The 18,814-nt window shown below is 51.0% G+C and overlaps 1 protein-coding gene across 1 annotated transcript; it reads right to left on the reverse strand.

The window, feature by feature from the left end:
- Window positions 1–1,037: 1,037 nt before the first annotated feature.
- Window positions 1,038–9,137, reverse strand: SALL2 (spalt like transcription factor 2). The gene is made up of 3 exons (XM_069879142.1): window positions 9,064–9,137; window positions 1,548–4,708; window positions 1,038–1,455 (listed from the first exon to the last, which is right to left on the reverse strand). The coding sequence occupies exons 1-3, from the start codon at window positions 9,113–9,115 to the stop codon at window positions 1,156–1,158; spliced, it is 3,513 nt and encodes a 1,170-aa protein (XP_069735243.1). The 5' UTR covers window positions 9,116–9,137; the 3' UTR covers window positions 1,038–1,155.
- Between the last annotated feature and the right edge of the window lie 9,677 nt (window positions 9,138–18,814).

Consider the following 18,814-nt stretch of genomic DNA (forward strand, 5'->3'; position numbering starts at 1 on the left):
GCTTTTAATCATTAACCCGCCCTTTTTAGAGGCTAAACCCCCGTTTTGGAGGGGTTAAACCCCTTTTTAAGCAAGATTTTCCCTCAAATCCCTTCTCCCTGCCTGGATCTGGGGGGGGGCACCCATTTTAGGGTAAAAAAAAACCTTTTTGAGTGATTAAAACCCCTTTTTAAGGACTAAATTCCCTTCTTCTGAGCCTAAACCCCTTTTCTTAGCGTTTTAAACCATTTTTTAGGGGTGAAACCCCCTTTTTAAGCAGGATTGTCCCTCAAATCCCTTCTCCCTGCCTGGATCGGAGGGGGGGACACCCATTTTAGGGTAAAAAAACCTTTTTTGAGTGATTCAAACCCCTTTTTAAGGACTAAATTCCCTTCTTCAGCGCTTAAACCCCCCTTTTTTAGGCTTTTAAACCATTTTTTAGGGGTCACCCCCCCTTTTTAAGCAGGATTTTCCCTCAAATCCCTTCTCCCTGCCTGGATCTGGGGGGGGGGGGCACAAATTTTAGGGTAAAAAAACCCTTTTTGAGTGATTAAAACCCCTTTTTAAGGACTAAATTCCCTTCTTCAGCGCTTAAACAACCTTTCTTTAGGGTTTTAAACCATTTTTTAGGGGTTAAACCCCTTTTTAAGCAGGATTTTCCCTCAAATCCCTTCTCCCTGCCTGGATCTGGGGGGGGGCACCCATTTTAGGGTAAAAAACCCCTTTTTGAGTGATTCAAGCCCCTTTTTAAAGACTAAATTCCCTTCTTCTGAGCCTAAACCCCCTTTTTTAGGGTTTTAAACCATTTTTTAGGGGTCAACCCCCCTTTTTAAGCAAGATTTTCCCTCAAATCCCTTCTCCCTGCCTGGATCGGAGGGGGGGACACCCATTTTAGGGTAAAAAAACCCTTTTTTGAGCGATTAAAACCCCTTTTTAACAATTAATCCACCATTTTAGGGACCAAACTCCATTTTTTAAGGGCTTAAACCCCCTTTGGAGCCTCGAATCGCCTCTCCCCACCTCAATTCCCAACGAGAAATGAGAAACAAACCTTGGAGGTGGCTCCAAACCATCTTTAATCACCTTCTGCTACCTAAACGAGCGCAATTTGGGGGTCAACAAGAAGGATTTGGGGGTCCAGGGAGGGATTTTTGGGGGGTCCCACCCTCCCACCCCCTAATTAAGCGACTTCTCCGTCTCCTCTTGGCTTTTAGGGTCCTCCCCGGTGGCTTCTAAACCCCCTCCAGCTCCTTCTTGAGGGGGAGGCGGCGCTTTCGGGGTCCCCTTCGGCATTTCGAGGTCCCCCCGTGGGTTTTTCCCCCCCCGCCTTGGAGTTTTGGGGTCCCCCCTTGGAGTTTTGGGGTCCCCCCGGGACGAAAGAGGGGGACAGCGACCCCAAAAGCCGCGGGGAGGTCCCCCTCCACCTCTCCACGGAGGCTCCATCCCGCTTAGGCGCCAAGTCCACTTGGGGGCCACCTGGAAGGAAGGAGAAATCGGGGTTCAGGCACCAAAAACGGAGGGAAACCCACCTCCTCGGTCAAGGAGACCCCCAAAAAAACCTTTTTTACCTTCTTCTGAGCCTCCTCGGCTGATCCCGTGCCCTCATCTCCTCCTTCTTCTCCTCCTTCGAGGTCCTTCGTGGCCTTGGTGCCCCTCCTCATCTCAGGATCTTCCTCCTCCTCCGTCTTCGGATCCCTCTCAGCTCCCTCTTCCTCCTCCAAACCTTCCTCCTCTCGCCACACCCCAACTTTTTGGGGGTCCCCTCCTCCTCCTCTTGAAGCCTCCTCCGTTTGGAGGCTCCTCTCCGCTTGGAGATCCTCCATTTGGAGCTTCTCCTCCATTTCGAGCTTCTCCACTTGGAGATTCGTCTCCATTGGGAGGTTCCTTTCCACTTGGAGCTTCTCCACTTGGAGATTCGTCTCCATTGGGAGGTTCCTTTCCACTTGGAGCTTCTCCGCTTGGAGATTCTTCTCCATTTGGAGCTTCTTCTCCATTTGGAGCTTCTCCACTTGGAGATTTGTCTCCATTGGAAGGTTCCTTTCCACTTGGAGCTTCTCCACTTGGAGCTTCTTCTCCATTTGAAGGTTCCTTTCCACTTGGAGCTTCTCCGCTTGGAGCTTCGTCTCCATTTGGAGCTTCTCCACTTGGAGATTCTTCTCCATTGGGAGGTTCCTTTCCAATTGGAGCTTCTCCACTTGGAGCTTCTCCTCCATTTGAAGGTTCCTTTCCACTTGGAGCTTCTCCGCTTGGAGATTCTTCTCCATCTGAAGGTTCCTTTCCACGTGGAGCTTCTCCGCTTGGACCTCCTCCTCCACTTCGAGCTCCTCCTCGGCTTCGAGGCTCTCCATTTCTGCCTCCTCCTCCGCTTCGAGGTTCTCCGCTCGGAGCTCCCTCTCGGCTTGGAGCTCCTCGTCCACCTCGAGGTCCTCCCTCTCCACGTTCTCCTCCATCCGCACGTTCCCACCTCCGCTGGGGAGCTGCCCCCCGAGGTGAAGCCGCACGTGATGCTGGAGGTTGAGGGCGTTGGTGAACTTCTTCTGGCACAGGGGACACGAATTCGGGGGGCCACCTCGGTGCCCCCCGAAATGAGCCTTCAAATTCCCACGGGTGGAGAAGCTGCGCCCGCAAATCTTACACCGGAAGGGACGTTCTCCACCCCCCGAGCCCAAAGTCCCTCCGTGTTGTCCAAAATGGAACCTCAAGGCCCTGGGGCAGCTCAGGACCCGCTGGCACACGGGACACTGATGGCGCGGTGGAGCCGGAGAAGGTGAAGCTGGAAGCGGGGGGTCGATCTTCTCCACCAGCTGCTGGAGTTTGGAGGTCTCCGACGGCGCCGGCGCCTCCAAGAACGTGGGAGAGGCCTTCAAGCGGCTCGGGAAGAAGCTCCAGGCTTGAGGTTTGCCGGGGGGGGTGTTTTCATCTCCAGTTTTAGATCTTCCCTCCGTGGTCTTCAAGAGGAGGAGCCTGTGGAAGGCCGCCAGGGGAGGGGGAGGGGCCACCAGGTGCGGGGGGGCCACGCTGACCCCTTGAGGGGCCACGGCGACCCCTTGAATGGCCACGTTGACCCCTTGAATGGCTCTATTGACCCCTTGAGTGGCCACATTGACTGGTTCAGTAGCCACGTTGACCCCTTGAGTAGCTCCATTGACCCCTTGAGTAGCCATATTGACCCCCTCAGTGGCCACATTGACCGGTTGAGTGGCCACGTTGACCCCTTGAATGGCTCTATTGACCCCCTGAGTGGCCACGTTGACCAGTTGAGTGGCCACGTTGACCCCTTGAGTGGCTCTATTGACCCCTTGAGTGGCCACATTGACCCCTTGAGTAGCCACATTGACCCCTTGAGTAGCCACATTGACCCCCTGATTGGCTCTATTGACCCCTTGAGTAGCCATATTGACCCCCTGAGTAGCCGCATTGACCTCTTGAGTAGCCATGTTGACCTCTTGAGTAGCCACGTTGACCTCTTGAGTAGCCACGTTGACCCCCTGATTGGCTCTACTGACCCCTTGAGTGGCCACGTTGACCCCCTGAGTGGCCACGTTGACCCCCTGAGTGGCCACGTTGACTGGTTGAGTAGCCACATTGACCCCTTGAGTAGCCATATTGACCCCCTGAGTGGCCACATTGACTCCTTGAGTGGCCACGTTGACCCCCTGAGTGGCCACATTGACCCCTTGAGTGGCCACCTTGACTTGGTGGCTCCCAGGGAGCTGCCGAGCGGCCCCGTTGCCCGCTTGGCCACCTTGGTTGCCCGCCAGGAGCCGGTGGGAGGCCCCGGTTGGGCTCGGAGAAGCCGCAGGGACGTGCTGGGTGGCCCCGGTGGGTGGCGTGGCCACCAGAGGAGCTTGGGTGGCCACTAAAGGAGGTTGGGAAGCCACCAGAGAAGGTTGTGAGGCCACCAGAGAAGGTTGTGAGGCCATTTTAGAAGGTTGTGTGGCCACCAGAGAAGGTTGTGAGGCCATTTTAGAAGGTTGTGTGGCCACCTGAGAAGGTTGTGAGGCCATTTTAGAAGGTTGTGAGGCCATTTTAGAAGGTTGTGAGGCCATTTTAGAAGGTTGTGAGGCCACCAGAGGCGGCTGGTTGATCTCCGGGAGGAGGAAATCGAGATGCTGAGGGACGGGGTCGGGATTCATCTGGACGTGAGGGAACTTCTCGCGGTGCCGGTGGAAATGGACCTTGAGGTTGCCCCGGGTGGTGAAGCGGTTGCCGCAGACGGTGCATTTGTAGGGCCTCTCGCCCGTGTGGGACCTCAGGTGGATCTGGCGGGCGCTCTCGCTGCCGAAGGCCTTTCCGCAGAAGCCGCAGCCGTGCCGGGAGGTCCCCGCGTCCCCCACGAGGTTCTTGGGGCGCAGGAGGGTGGAAGAAGACGCTCCAGTCAACGCCGGGAGGAAGGCGACAGGCCGAGGCTCCAGTTTGAGGCCTCGCGGTGGGAAGAGGTGGAAGAAGTGAGGTCGAGGGGGGTCGTTCTTGGTGGGGAAGGAGGGTTTGGGGCGCTCGAGGGTCCCCAAGAGGAGGAGCTGGCGGCAGATGTCCTCGGTCATCTGCATCTGGTGGAGTTGGCGCTGCTGGAGGACGCGGAGCTCCTCGAGGATGAGCGGGAGGTCGAAGGCTTGAGGAGGAGGAGGAGGTGGAGGAGGAGCCGGGTCGGGTTCCATGGTGGGAGGAGAGGAGGAGGAGGAGGAGACGGGGACCTCACGGAGAGGGGAGGAGGTAGCACCCGGGGAGCCTGAGGGGGAGAGAAGGTCAAAAAGTTAGGGGGGGGGACCTCAAAATCAGGGTTGGAGAGCGAAAAATGAGGGTTGGAGGAACAAAAGTCAAGGGTGGAGACCCAAAAGTCAAGGGTGGAGACCTAAAGTATGGGGTGGAGGCTCAGAAATATGGGTTGGAGACCCAAAAATATGGGTTGGAGACCTAAAAATATGGGTTGGAGACCTAAAAATATGGGTTGGAGGCTCAAAAGTCAAGGTTGGAGACTCAAAAGTCAAGGTTGGAGACCTAAAATATCGGTTGGAGACCCAAAAATATGGGTTGGAGACCCAAAAAGTCAAGGTTGGAAACCAGAAATATGGGTTGGAGGCTCAAAAATAAGAGTTGGAGACCCAAAAATATGGGTTGGAGGCTCAAAAATCAGGGTTGGAGACCAAAAAGTCAAGGTTGGAGACCAAAAACATGGGTTGGAGACCCAAAAATATGGGTTGGAGACCCAAAAATATGGGTTGGAGACCTAAAAAACAAGGTTGGAGACTCAAAAATCAGGGTTGGAGACCCAAAAACATGGGTTGGAGACCCAAAAATATGGGTTGGAGACCTAAAAAACAAGGTTGGAGACCTAAAAAACAAGGTTGGAGACCCAAAAATAAGGGTTGGAGACCAAAAATAAGGGTTGGAGACCAAAAATAAGGGTTGGAGGCCCAAAAATATGGGTTGGAGGCCCAAAAATATGGGTTGGAGGCCCAAAAATATGGGTTGGAGACCCAAAAGTCAAGGTTGGAGACCTAAAAATAAGGGTTGGAGACCCAAAAATCAGGGTCGGAGACCCAAAAATTAAGGTTGGAGACCCCAAAATCCTTTCCCACCGTCCCCAAAGCTCTGGTGTCACCCAAACCCCTCACATTATCACCCAAAATCCACATTATCACCTCAAAAATCCGCAGAAAACACCAAAAACCATCATTATCACCCCCAAAATCCACATTATCACCCCAAAAATCCACGTTAAACCCTGAAAATCATCGTAATCGCCCCCAAAATCACCATTTTCACCCCCAAAAAATCACCGTTTCACCCAAAACCCACAATTTTCACCCCAAAAATCGACATTAAACCCCCCAAATCACAATTTTCACCCCCAAAAATCCACATTAAACCCCCCAAATCCCCTTTTCACCCCGAAAAATCCAATTATTGCCCCCAAAATCACAATTTTCACCCCCAAAATCCACATTTTCACCCCAAAATCACCATTTTTACCCCCAAAAATCACCATTTTCACCCAAACCCCAAGATTTTGCCCCCAAAATCCACCATTTTCACCCCAAATTCACAATTTTCACCCCAAAAATCCACATTTTCACCCCAAATTCACAATTTTCACCCCAAAAATCCACATTTTCACCCCAAAATCACCATTTTCACACCCCAAAAATCACCATTTTCACCCAAACCCCAAGATTTCACCCCAAAAATCCACATGAAACCCCTAAAAATCCACATTCTCACCCCAAAAATCCACATTAAACCCCCAAATCACAATTTTCACCCCAAAATCCACATTCACACCCCAAAAATCACCATTTTCACCCAAACCCCAAGATTTCACCCCCAAAATCCACATTCTCACCCCAAAAATCCACATTAAACCCCCAAATTCACCATTTTCACCCCAAAATCACCATTTTCACCCCAAAAATCCACATTTTCACCCCAAAAATCCACAATTTTTACCCCAAAAATCCACATTAAACCCCGAAATCCACAATTTTCACCCCAAAAATCCACATTTTCACCCCCAAAATCCTCATTTTTCACCCCAAAACTTCCCTCCCCCCTTTTCCCCCCCAAACTCCTCATTTTTTCCCTCAAAAACCTCCATTTTCCCCCCCAAAACCCTCATTTTTCACCCCAAAAGTTCCCTCCCCCATTTCCCCCCTCAAACTCCTCATTTTTTTCCTCAAAAACCTCCATTTTCCCCCCCAAAACCCTCATTTTTCCCCCCAAAACTTCCCTCCCCCATTTCCCCCTCAAACTCCTCATTTTTTCCCCTCAAAAACCTCCATTTTCCCCCCAAAACCCTCCATTTTCCCCCCCAAAACCCTCATTTTTCACCCCAAAACTTCCCTCCCCCATTCTCCCCCCCAAACTCCTCATTTTCTCTCAAAAACCTCCATTTTCCCCCCCACAACCCTCATTTTTCACCCCAAAACTTCCCTCCCCCATTTCCCCCCTCAAACTCCTCATTTTTTTCCTCAAAAACCTCCATTTTCCCCCCCAAAACCCTCATTTTTCACCCCAAAACTTCCCTCCCCCATTTCCCCCCCAAACTCATTTTTTCCCTCAAAAACCTCCATTTTCCCCCCCAAAACCCTCATTTTTCACCCCAAAACTTCCCTCCCCCCATTTTATCCCCAAACTCCTCATTTTTTCCTCAAAAACCTCCATTTTCCCCCCAAAACCCTCATTTTCACCCCAAAACTTCCCTCCCCCATTTCCCCCCAAACTCATTTTTTCCCTCAAAAACCTCCATTTTCCCCCCAAAACCCTCATTTTTCACCCCAAAACTTCCCTCCCCCCATTTTATCCCCAAACTCCTCATTTTTTCCCTCAAAAACCTCCATTTTCCCCCCCAAAACCCTCATTTTTCACCCCAAAACTTCCCTCCCCCATTTCCCCCCAAACTCCTCATTTTCCCCCTCAAAAACCTCCATTTTCCCCCCCAAAACCCTCATTTTTCACCCCAAAACTTCCCTCCCCCCATTTCCCCCTCAAACTCCTCATTTTCCCCCTCAAAAACCTCCATTTCCCCCCCAAAACCCTCATTTTTCACCCCAAAACTTCCCTCCCCCATTTCCCCCTCAAACTCCTCATTTTCCCCTCAAAAACCTCCATTTTCCCCCCCAAAACCCTCATTTTTCACCCCAAAACTTCCCTCCCCCATTTCCCCCCCAAACTCCTCATTTTCCCCCTCAAAAACCTCCATTTCCCCCCAAAACCCTCATTTTTTCACCCCCAAAACCCTCATTTTTCACCCCAAAACTTCCCTCCCCCATTTCCCCCTCAAACTCCTCATTTTTCCCCTCAAAAACCTCCATTTTCCTCCCCAAAACCCTCATTTTTCACCCCAAAACTTCCCTCCCCCATTTTCCCCCTCAAACTCATTTTCCTCCTCAAAAACCTCCATTTCCCCCCCCAAAACCCTCATTTTTCACCCCAAAACTTCCCTCCCCCATTTCCCCCTCAAACTCCTCATTTTTTCCCTCAAAAACCTCCATTTTCCCCCCAAAAACCCTCATTTTTCACCCCAAAACCTCCCTCCCCCATTTTCCCCTCAAACTCATTTTTTCCCTCAAAAACCTCCATTTCCCCCCAAAACCCTCATTTTTCACCCCAAAACCTCCCTCCCCCATTTTCCCCCCCAAACTCCTCATTTTCCCCCTCAAAAACCTCCATTTTCCCCCCAAAACCCTCATTTTTCACCCCAAAACTTCCCTCCCCCATTTCCCCCCTCAAACTCCTCATTTTCCCCCAAAAAACCTCCATTTTCCCCCCCAAAACCCTCATTTTTCACCCCAAAACTTCCCTCCCCCATTTCCCCCCCAAACTCCTCATTTTTTCCCTCAAAAACCTCCATTTCCCCCCCCAAAACCCTCATTTTTCACCCCAAAACCTCCCTCCCCCATTTTCCCCCTCAAACTCCTCATTTTCCCCCTCAAAAACCTCCATTTTCCCCCCAAAACCCTCATTTTTCCCCCCAAAACTTCCCTCCCCCATTTTATCCCCAAACTCCTCATTTTCCCCCTCAAAAACCTCCATTTTTGCCCCCCAAAACCCTCATTTTTCACCCCAAAACTTCCCTCCCCCATTTTATCCCCAAACTCCTCATTTTCCCCCTCAAAAACCTCCATTTTTGCCCCCCAAACCCCTCATTTTTCACCCCAAAACTTCCCTCCCCCATTTCCCCCTCAAACTCCTCATTTTTTCCCCTCAAAAACCTCCATTTTCCCCCCCAAAACCCTCATTTTTCCCCCCAAAACCTCCCCCCCCCCCCCCCGCCCCGAGCGGCCGGACAGACGGACGCGGCGCCTGGACGCGGTTAAAATGGCCGGAGAGCGGCTGGACGGACAGACGGACGCGGCGCCGATGGGAAAAGGGGGAAAATGGATGAGTGGACGGACAGACAGACGGACGGAGAGGGGCTGGTGAGGATGAAGGGGGGAAAGGGGCTCGGACAGACGGACAAGGGGGGGATGAGGGATGGATGGTTGGATGCTGGGGACGGACAGACGGACGGACGCGGCCTGCGCGCAGGCTTCAAGCCTGCGCGCAGGCCGCGTCCGTCCGTCTGTCCATCCAGCCCTCACCCACCTCCCGCTTCAGCCATGGGGGTTTTGGGGACCCCCCCCCACCCCCCCAACATTCCAGAGGGGGGAGAGGGATGGAGGGGGGTGACGTCACCGCCGTGACGCCATAGGGGGAGGGGTTGAAAGCCCAACACCCCCCCTCCATTTTGAGGCGAAAAATGAGGGGTTTGGGGGTGAAAATGGAGGTTTTTGAGGGAAAAAGTGAGGAGTTTGAGGGGGAAAATGGGTGGAGGAGGTTTTGGGGTGAAAAATGAGGGTTTTGGGGGGGAAATGGAGAATTTTGAGGGAAAAAATGAGTTTGAGGGGGGAAAATGGGGGAGGGAAGTTTTGGGGGGGAAAATGGAGGTTTTTGAGGGAAAAAATGAGGAGTTTGAGGGGGAAAATGGGGGACGGAAGTTTTGGGGTGAAAAATGAGGGTTTTGGGGGTGAAAATGGAGGGTTTTGAGGGAAAAAATGAGGAGTTTGAGGGGGAAAATGGGTGGAGGAGGTTTTGGGGGGAAAAATGAGGGTTTTGGGGGGGAAAATGGAGGTTTTTGAGGGAAAAAATGAGGAGTTTGGGGGGGAAAATGGGGGAGGGAAGTTTTGGGGTGAAAAATGAGGGTTTTTGGGGGGGAAAATGGAGGTTTTTGAGGGAAAAAATGAGTTTGAGGGGGAAATGGGGGAGGGAAGTTTTGGGGTGAAAAATGAGGGTTTTGGGGGGGGAAATGGAGGTTTTTGAGGGGAAAAATGAGGAGTTTGAGGGGGGAAAATGGGGGAGGGAAGTTTTGGGGTGAAAAATGAGGGTTTTGGGGGGGAAAATGGAGGGTTTTGAGGGAAAAAAGGAGGAGTTTGGGGGGGAAAATGGGGGAGGGAAGTTTTGGGGTGAAAAATGAGGGTTTTGGGGGGAAAATGGAGGTTTTTGAGGGGGAAAATGAGGAGTTTGAGGGGGGAAATGGGGGCGGGAAGTTTTGGGGTGAAAAATGAGGATTTTGGGGTCCCTTTTCCCCCTTTTTTTTTTTTTTCCTCCTCCGAAAGCGGCGCGGGCGGCGCCGCCAACCACGATCTTGCGGGAAATAAATAAATAAATAAATAAATAAATCGCTAAATCTCTTGGTTCTCGGTCCCGGCGGCGCCTCCAAAACCGCGCGGGCGGGCGCGTCTCCGGCCTCCCTCCCCCCTTGGCCTTTAATTAGCGCTAATTAACCGTTAATTAATTAATTCGCGGCCCCTTAAGCCACCGAGTGAAGCCCTTTCCCCCCGTTCCGTTGGTTTCCGGCGACGTCGACTTGATTTGCGGCCTTTATCCCCTTTAATTCCGCTTATTAAGTGGATTTTATTAATTAATTCTCTTTAATTGCATGATTTAATTAATTTATTTAATAAAATTCAACTTCCCCTTCGATTTCTTGAATAAAACGGCAACGACGCTGATAATGATGAGTTATTAGCGCTAATAACGAGGTTAATTAGAGGAAATTAAGGGACTAATAACAAAAAATTAATTAAAGTTATTAAATATCCAGATAAATAAGTAAAATTAATAAGATTATTAAATAATAAAGTTAATAGAAAGATAATAAGGGTGATATTAATGAGGTAGTAATCACAATAAATATCGTTTCCTCTTAATTAATTAGAATTATAAGCATTAAGTAGCAATTAATAACAAAATTAAAATAATAATAAGCATAAAATAGCAATTAATAATAAAACTAAAGTAATAATGAGCCTTAAAGAGCAATTAATAATAAAATTAAAGTATTAATAAGCATTAATTAGCAATTAATAATAAAATTGAAGTATTAATAAGCAATAATTAGCAATTAATAATAAAATTAAAGGAATAATAAGCATTAAATAGCAATTAATAATACAATTAAGCAATTAATTAGCAGTAAAATAATTTTAAAAACTGGACTAATGAGATTAATAGGTTGATATTATTGATTATTATTAATTATCAGCAATAATAGTAACATTACAATCGTGTAATCGAGTAATTAAATAGGAATAATAGCAAAAATAATTAATAAAGTATTATTTTCAATAATAAACCTTATTAATTTATTAAATTTGTTGAATTTATTTATTTTTAGTTTATTAGAAAAATAAAAAATAGGAAATTAATTAAAAATCGCAAGATTAATAAAATTAAAAGTAGCAAAATAATTAAAAATAGCAGGATTAATAAAATTAATAGATTAAATGTCGTTTATTATTATACATTATTAGCAATAATAATACCTAATACTTATTATTTCTTATTATTATTACTTACTATTACAATAATAAGATTAATTAACTTAAAATTAAATAGTAATAATAGAAATTATAGAAAAATATAGGCTAATACTAATTAATACTAGAAAATAGTGGGATTAATAAAAATCTAGTTAATTATTATTATCAATAATGATAATTTATAGCTGTTAATAGCTAACGATAATAATTATATGATATAGTTAATAAAATAATAATAAAATAATAATATACATAATAAACTTAATAATTAATGTGAAAATACCTATTAAAATATATTTTATTATTTTATTAATTATAAATTATACTATAAATAAAAATATAATAGAAATTATAATATATAAACCCAGTCCTAATTAGAATAATAGTCCTAATAATAGCAATAATAAAGCCATTAATGGTAGTAATTATTGTGATAATGACAATAATGGTGTTAATTATGATTTTGTTAATGTTATTAATCTCAAAATAATTAGAATAATATCAATAGTTTTATCAATTATATCAATAATAATAATAATCACCCTAATAACAATAATAATAATCACCTTAATAACAATAATCACCTTAATAACACTGATAATCACCTTAATAACACTGATAATTGCACTAATAACAGTGATAATTGCACTAATAACAGTGATAATTGCACTAATAACAGTGATAATTGCACTAATAACAGTGATAATCGCCTTAATAATAATAATTAACAATAATAACCACCTTAATAATAATAATTAACAATAATAATTGCCTTAACAATAATAATTAACAATAATAACCGCCTTAATAATAGTAATTAACTCTAATAATCGCCTTACTAAGAATAATAATTACCTAATAACACTAATAAACTATAGTAATCACCTTAATAATAATAATTAACAATGATAATCGCCTTAATAGCAAGAATAATCACACTAATAACCATAATTAACAACGATAAGTGCCTTAATAGCAAGAATAATCCCACTAATAACAATAATTAACTATAATAATCGCCTTAATAGCAAGAATAATCCCACTAATAACAATAATTAACTATAATAATAGCCTTAATAGCAAGAATAATCACACTAATAACCATAATTAACAATGATAACCACCTTAATAGCAAGAATAATCACACTAATAGCTGTAATTAACAATGATAATCGCCTTGATAACAATAGTAATCACACTAATAGCCATAATTAGCAGTAAGAATCACACTAATAACAATAATAATCACACTAATAGCCATAATTAGCACTGATAACCTTAATAACAACACTAATCACGCTAATAACACTAATAATAACACAAATAACACTAATAATAACACAAATAACACTAATAATCACCCTAATAACACTAATAATCACCCTAATCGCCCTAATATCACTAATAATCCCACCCAAGCCCCCAACCCCTCGTTTCTTCCCCTTAATTAAGGCCCTAATTAAGGCATCATTAACCCCCCCTTTATTTTCCTCCTTTGGGTTTTTCCCTCGTTGCTAAAAATCCTCAAAACTGGCCCCGAAACCCCCAAAAGTCCTTTTTTTACCCCAAAACTTTCAGTTTCGGGGCCTTCGGGCGCAGCTGCTGCTCTCGGGGAGGGGTCATTAAGTCTCGGCTTCGTTAGAGCTAATCATCAAGCTCATTAGGGCTAATGAAGTCAATATTAGAGCTCATCAGGGACCTATTAGGGTTAATAATTAGGATCTTGGGGCTTCACATTGAGTCTCCTGCCCAGCCCCTCCCATTAGAGCCACTAATTAAGCCTCTCAGGGCTAATTAGGAACCTGTTAGGGCTAATTAGGGACCTGTTAGGGCTAATTAGGGACCTCTTAGGGCTAATAAAGCAGCTATTAGGGCTAATTAGGGACCTGTTAGGGCTAATTAGGGACCTGTTGGGGCTAATAATTAGGAGATCAGGGCCTGGAATCCAATTTCTCCCCCTGAGGCCCTAATTGAGGGCTGATCATTAAGTCAATTAGGGTTTAGGACTAATAATTAAGTGCCTTAGGGCTGATAATTAAGTCTCTTAGGTCTTCAGGGCTACTAATTGAGCTCCAGAGAGGCCCTGGGGGGCTCTAGAGGGGTCCTGGGGGTCCTAGAAGAGTCCTGGGGGTCTCCTGAGGGTTTCTAGAAGGGTCCGGGATGGTCCTAAAGGGTTTCCCGGTGGGAGCTGGAGCCCCCCAGGGACCTTCCTGGGGCACGTGGGCTCCATCCAAGAGGACTCGGGTGCCCCAGGGAGGCTCTGGGACCCCTCGAGATGCCCTGGGAGCCCTTGAGGGCCCTCCAGGAGCCTTCAGGAGCCACCCAGAGCCCTTCTAAGACCCCCAGAACCTTTCTATGACCCCAAAGGAGCCCTCAAGGACCACCAGGACCCCTCGAGAACCACCTGAGACCCCCCCAACCCCCCCCAGGAGCAGCTTTGTCCCTGCAGATGGGGAATCGCCCCTTGACCGCCGGCGAGTAGAAGGTGGAACCACCAGTGTCCCTGATATACGCGAGGAACTCGAGGCCCTTCTGGGGCGCCTGACGGACCCAGGTCATGGTGAAGCTGCTGAAGGTGAAGCCGGAGCCCTTGCAGACGAGGCTCATGGACCCTCCAGGGGACACGAGGCCACCTCCCGTCTCCACCAGGGACACGGCCGCTCGGAGACCTGGAGGAGGACGAGAAGAAAGTTATGGAGCCACCCAGGAGCCCTTTGAGGCCTTCAAGGACACCTCGGGGACCCCCAGGAACCCTCCAGCGCCCCATGCAACCCCATTAGGGCCTTCCAGGACCCTTCTAGAACCCCAAAGGGCTCCTCAAGGACCACCAGGACCTCTCTAGAGCCACCCAGGGCCCCTCTACAACCTCCAGGACCCCTCTAGAGACCCCCAGGACCCTTCTAGGACCTCCAAGACCCCTCCAGAGACCCCCAGGACCTCTCTGGAGGCCCCAGGACCCCCTTGAAGGACTTTCTAAACCCCTCTAGGAGCCCCAGGGCCTCTTGACACCCCCCTGAGACCCCTCCAGGACCTTCAAGGTCCCCCTAGAGTGGAACCCGGAGCTGCCTGATCTAGGACCCCTCTAGGGCCCCCCAGGGCCTCTCTGGAGCTCAATTAGCAGCCCTGAACACCTAAGAGACTTAATTATCAGCCCTAAGGCACTTAAATATTAGCCCTGGAGCCCTAATTGACTTAATGATCAGCCCTCAATTAGGGCCTCAGGTGGAGAAATTGGATTCCAAGCCCTGATCTCCTAATTATTAGCCCCAACAGGTCCCTAATGAGCCCCAACAGGTCCCTAATGAGCCCTGAGAGGCTTAATTAGTGGCTCTAATGGGAGGGGCTGGGCAGGAGACTCCATGTGAAGCCCTAAGATCCCCCCTTCTCCAGCCCATCACGTCTTCTGGAGGAGCCCTTGGGGGCCCTAAAGGCTCCTGGAAGGTCCTAGAAGGGTCCTGGGGGGCTCTTGAGGGGCCCTGAGAGTCCTTGAGATGCTCCTTTGGGGTCCTAGACGGGTCCTGGTGGCCTCCAGAGGGGTCGTGATGGTCCTAGATGGGTCCCTGGGGTCTCCTGAGGGTTCCTGGTGGTCCCTGAGGGCTCCTTTGTTGCCCTAGGGGGGTCCTGGGGGTCTCTATCGAGGTCCCGGGGGGCTCTAGGGGGGTCCTGAAGGTCCTAGCTGGGTCCCAGGGGGCTCTCAAGGGGCTCGGGGTCTCCTAGATGGGTTCTGGAAGGAGATAAAGGCGTCCTGGGGGCTCTCGAGAGGTCCCAGGGGGCTCTGGAGGGGTCCTGAGGGGCCTTGAAGCCTCCTGGGTGCTTCTCGAGAGGTTCTGAGGGTCCGAGGTGGGTCCTGGGGGGTTCTCAACGTGTTCTCCATGTCCCAGGGGGTCCTGGGAGCCTCTGAAGAAGTTCCAGGGGCCTCTAGAGGGGTCTTGGAGGGCTGCAGAGGGGTCCTGGCTGGTCCCAGAGGGGTCCTGGGGGTCCAAGAAGGGTCCTGGAAGGCCCTAAACTGGTTCTGGGTGGCTCTGGACCCCCCAGGACCCCTCTAGAGCCCCCCAGGACCCCTTCAAGCCCTTCCAGGATCTCTCCAGGCCCCTCCGGACCCTCGTTAGGAACCCAGGACCCCCAGAACCCCTCGAGAGGCCCCTGGGACACCTTAGGGGTCTTCCAGGACCCCTAAAAGACCCCCCAGACCCATCTAGGGCCACCCAGGAGCCCTTTAGGGTCTTCCAGGACCACCAGGAACCCTCAAGAGACCCCTAGGACCCCTCTGGGACCCTCAGGACCGCACTAGAGCCACCCAGGACCTTGTTAGAGCCCCCCAGGGCCCTTCTCGGACCCCCCTGGAGCCCCCAAGGACTCCTGGAGAGACTCCTAGAGCCCGGGGAGTCCCTGAGGGGTCCTGGGGGGCTTCAGAGGGGTCCTGGGGGGCTCTTGGGGGGTCCTGGGAGTCCTAGAAGGGTTCTGGAAGGCCTCAAGGTGGGACCTTGTTAGAGACCCCCAGGACCGTCCGGATCCCTCTAGAACACCCCCCAGGACCCATTTAGGTCCCTCAGGACCTCCTGGGAGCCCCCTGGGACCATAAGCAGCTTTGGGGCAGCAGGAGGTGTTCTGGAAGGTTCTAACGGGGCCCTGGGCAGCTCTCGAGGGGTCCTGGGGGTCCTGGAAGGGTTGTTGTCCCTGGAGATGGTGGCTCGGCCCTTGACCGCCGGCGAGTAGCTGGTGTAACCACCAGTGTCCCTGATCCCCGCGACGAACTCGAGGCCCTTCTGGGGCGCCTGACGGACCCAAACCATCGCGAAGCTGCTGAAGGTGAAGCCGGAGCCCTTGCAGACGAGGCCCAGGGACCCTCCAGGGGACACGAGGCCACCTCCCGTCTCCACCAGGGACACGGCCGCTCGGAGACCTGGAGGAGGACGAGAAGAAAGTTATGGAGCCACCCAGGAGCCCTTTGAGGCCTTCAAGGACACCTCGGGGACCCCCAGGAACCCTCCAGCGCCCCATGCAACCCCATTAGGGCCTTCCAGGACCTTTCTAGAACCCCAAAGGGCTCCTCAAGGACCTCCAGGACCTCTCTAGGGCCACCCAGGGCCCCTCTGGAGTCCCCCAGAACCCTTCTAGGACCTCCAAGACCCCTCTAGAGACCACCAGGACCTCTCTGGAGGCCCCAGGACCCCCTTGAAGGACTTTCTAAACCCCTCTAGGAACCCCAGGGCCTCTTGACACCCCCCTGAGACCCCACCAGGATCTTCAAGGTCCCCCTAGAGAGGAACCCGGAGGTGCCTGATCTAGGACCCCTCTAGGACCCCCAGGGTCTCTCTGGAGCTCAATTAGTAGCCCTGAACACCTAAGAGACTTAATTATCAGCCCTAAGGCACTTAATTATTAGCCCTGGAGCCCTAATTGACTTAATGATCAGCCCTCAATTAGGGCCTCAGGTGGAGAAATTGGATTCCAAGCCCTGATCTCCTAATTATTAGCCCCAACAGGTCCCTAATGAGCCCCAACAGGTCCCTAATGAGCCCCAACAGGTCCCTAATGAGCCCTAAGAGGCTTAATTAGTGGCTCTAATGGGAGGGGCTGGGCAGGAGACTCAATGTGAAGCCCTAAGATCCCCCCTTCTCCAGCCCATCACGTCTTCTGGAGGAGCCCTTGGGGGCCCTGAAGGCTCCTGGAAGGTCCTAGAAGGGTCCTGGGGGGCTCTCGAGGGGGTCTGGGGGGTCCTAGAGACATTCTGGATGGTCCTAATGGGGTCCTGGGGCATCTAGAGGGGTTCTGAGGGTCCTAGAAGGGTCCTGGAGGGCTCCTTGTGGGCTCTTGAGGGGTCCTGGGGGTCCTGGAAGGGTCGTTGTCCCTGGAGATGGTGGCTCGGCCCTTGACCGCCGGCGAGTACCTGGTGTAACCACCAGTGTCCCAGATCCCCGCGACGTATTCCAGGCCCTTCTGGGGCGCCTGACGGACCCAGAACATGTCGAAGCTGCTGAAGGTGAAGCCGGAGCCCTTGCAGACGAGGCTCATGGACCCTCCAGGGGACACGAGGCAGCTCCGGGTTCCACTCTAGGGGGACCTTGAAGATCCTGGAGGGGTCTCAGGGGGGTGTCAAGAGGCCCTGGGGTTCCTAGAGGGGTTTAGAAAGTCCTTCAAGGGGGTCCTGGGGCCTCCAGAGAGGTCCTGGGGGTCTCTAGAGGGGTCTTGGAGGTCCTAGAAGGGTCCTGGGTGGCTCTAGAGGGGTCCTGATGGTCCTAGAGAGGTCCTGGTGGTCCTTGAGGAGCCCTTTGGGGTTCTAGAAAGGTCCTGGAAGGCCCTCAAGGGGTTGCATGGGGTGCTGGAGGGTTCCTGGGGGTCCCCGAGGTGTCCTTGAAGGCCTCAAAGGGCTCCTGGGTGGCTCCATAACTTTCTTCTCGTCCTCCTCCAGGTCTCCGAGCGGCCGTGTCCCTGGTGGAGACGGGAGGTGGCCTCGTGTCCCCTGGAGGGTCCCTGAGCCTCGTCTGCAAGGGCTCTGGCTTCACCTTCAGCAGCTTCACCATGACGTGGGTCCGTCAGGCGCCCCAGAAGGGCCTCGAGTGGCTCGCGCTGATCAACACTGGTGGTACCACCTGGTACTCGCCGGCGGTCAAGGGCCGAGCCACCATCTCCAGGGACAACGACCCTTCCAGGACCCCCAGGACCCCTCTGGAGCCGCCCAGGGCCCCGTTAGAACCTTCCAGAACCTCTCCTGCTGCCCCAAAGCTGCTTATGCTGGTGGTTGGGGTGATGCGGGGTCCACCTCCCACACTCCAGGACCCCCAGGACCCACCTAGGGCCACCGAGACCCCTCAGGAGTCCTCTGGGACCCCATTAGGGCCTTCCAGGACCCCACTGGGACCGTCAGGACCCCTCTGGGACCCCCAGGACCCCTCTGGGACCTCCAGGACCCGTCTAGATCCCCCTGGAAGCCCATTGAGGCCTTCAAGGACACCTTGAGGACCCCCAGGAACCCCCCAGAGCCCCCTGGGACCCCTTGAGGGCCTTCCAGGACCCTTCTAGAACCCCCAGGGCTCCTCTAGAACCCGCAGAGCTCCTCAAGGACCACCAGGACCTCTCTAGGGCCACCCAGGGCCCCTCTAGAGCCCCCGGGGACCTCCTTAAAGCCTTCCAGGACCCTTCTAGGACCCAACAGGACCCCTCAGGTTCCCCTTGAAGGTCCTAAAGAGCTCCAGGCGGGTCCCGGGGGTCCTAGAAGGGTCCTGGGGGGCTCCAGAAGGCTCCTGGAAGGCCCCTCTTGGGCTATTAGGGCCCTTCTAGGACCCCCCTGGAGCCCCCAAGGGCTCCTGGAGAGACTCCTAGAGCCCTGGGGGTCCCTGAGGGGTCCTGGGGGGCTTCAGAGGGGTCCTGGGGGGGTCCTGGGGGGCTCCTGGGGGGTCCTGGGAGTCCTAGAAGGGTCCTGGAAGGCCTCAAGGTGGTCCCAGGGGGCTCCCAGGAGGTCCTGAGGGACCTAAATGGGTCCTGGGGGGGTTCTAGAAGGATCCTGGGGGTCCCAGAGGGGTTCTGGTGGTACT

This window comes from Phaenicophaeus curvirostris, chromosome 33, assembly GCF_032191515.1.
Source record: "Phaenicophaeus curvirostris isolate KB17595 chromosome 33, BPBGC_Pcur_1.0, whole genome shotgun sequence".
Classification (NCBI taxonomy): Eukaryota; Metazoa; Chordata; class Aves; order Cuculiformes; family Cuculidae; genus Phaenicophaeus; species Phaenicophaeus curvirostris.

Coding starts and splice junctions, on each gene's coding strand:
- SALL2 (XM_069879142.1), bottom strand. CDS start 9,115: ATGTTGGGGGGGTGGGGGGGGGTCCCCAAAACCCCCATGGCTGAAGCG. Junction 4,709..9,063: donor CCCCATGGCTGAAGCGGGAG/GTGGGTGAGGGC, acceptor TCTCCCCCTCAG/GCTCCCCGGGTGCTACCTCC. Junction 1,456..1,547: donor CCGAGGAGGCTCAGAAGAAG/GTAAAAAAGGTT, acceptor CCTTCCTTCCAG/GTGGCCCCCAAGTGGACTTG.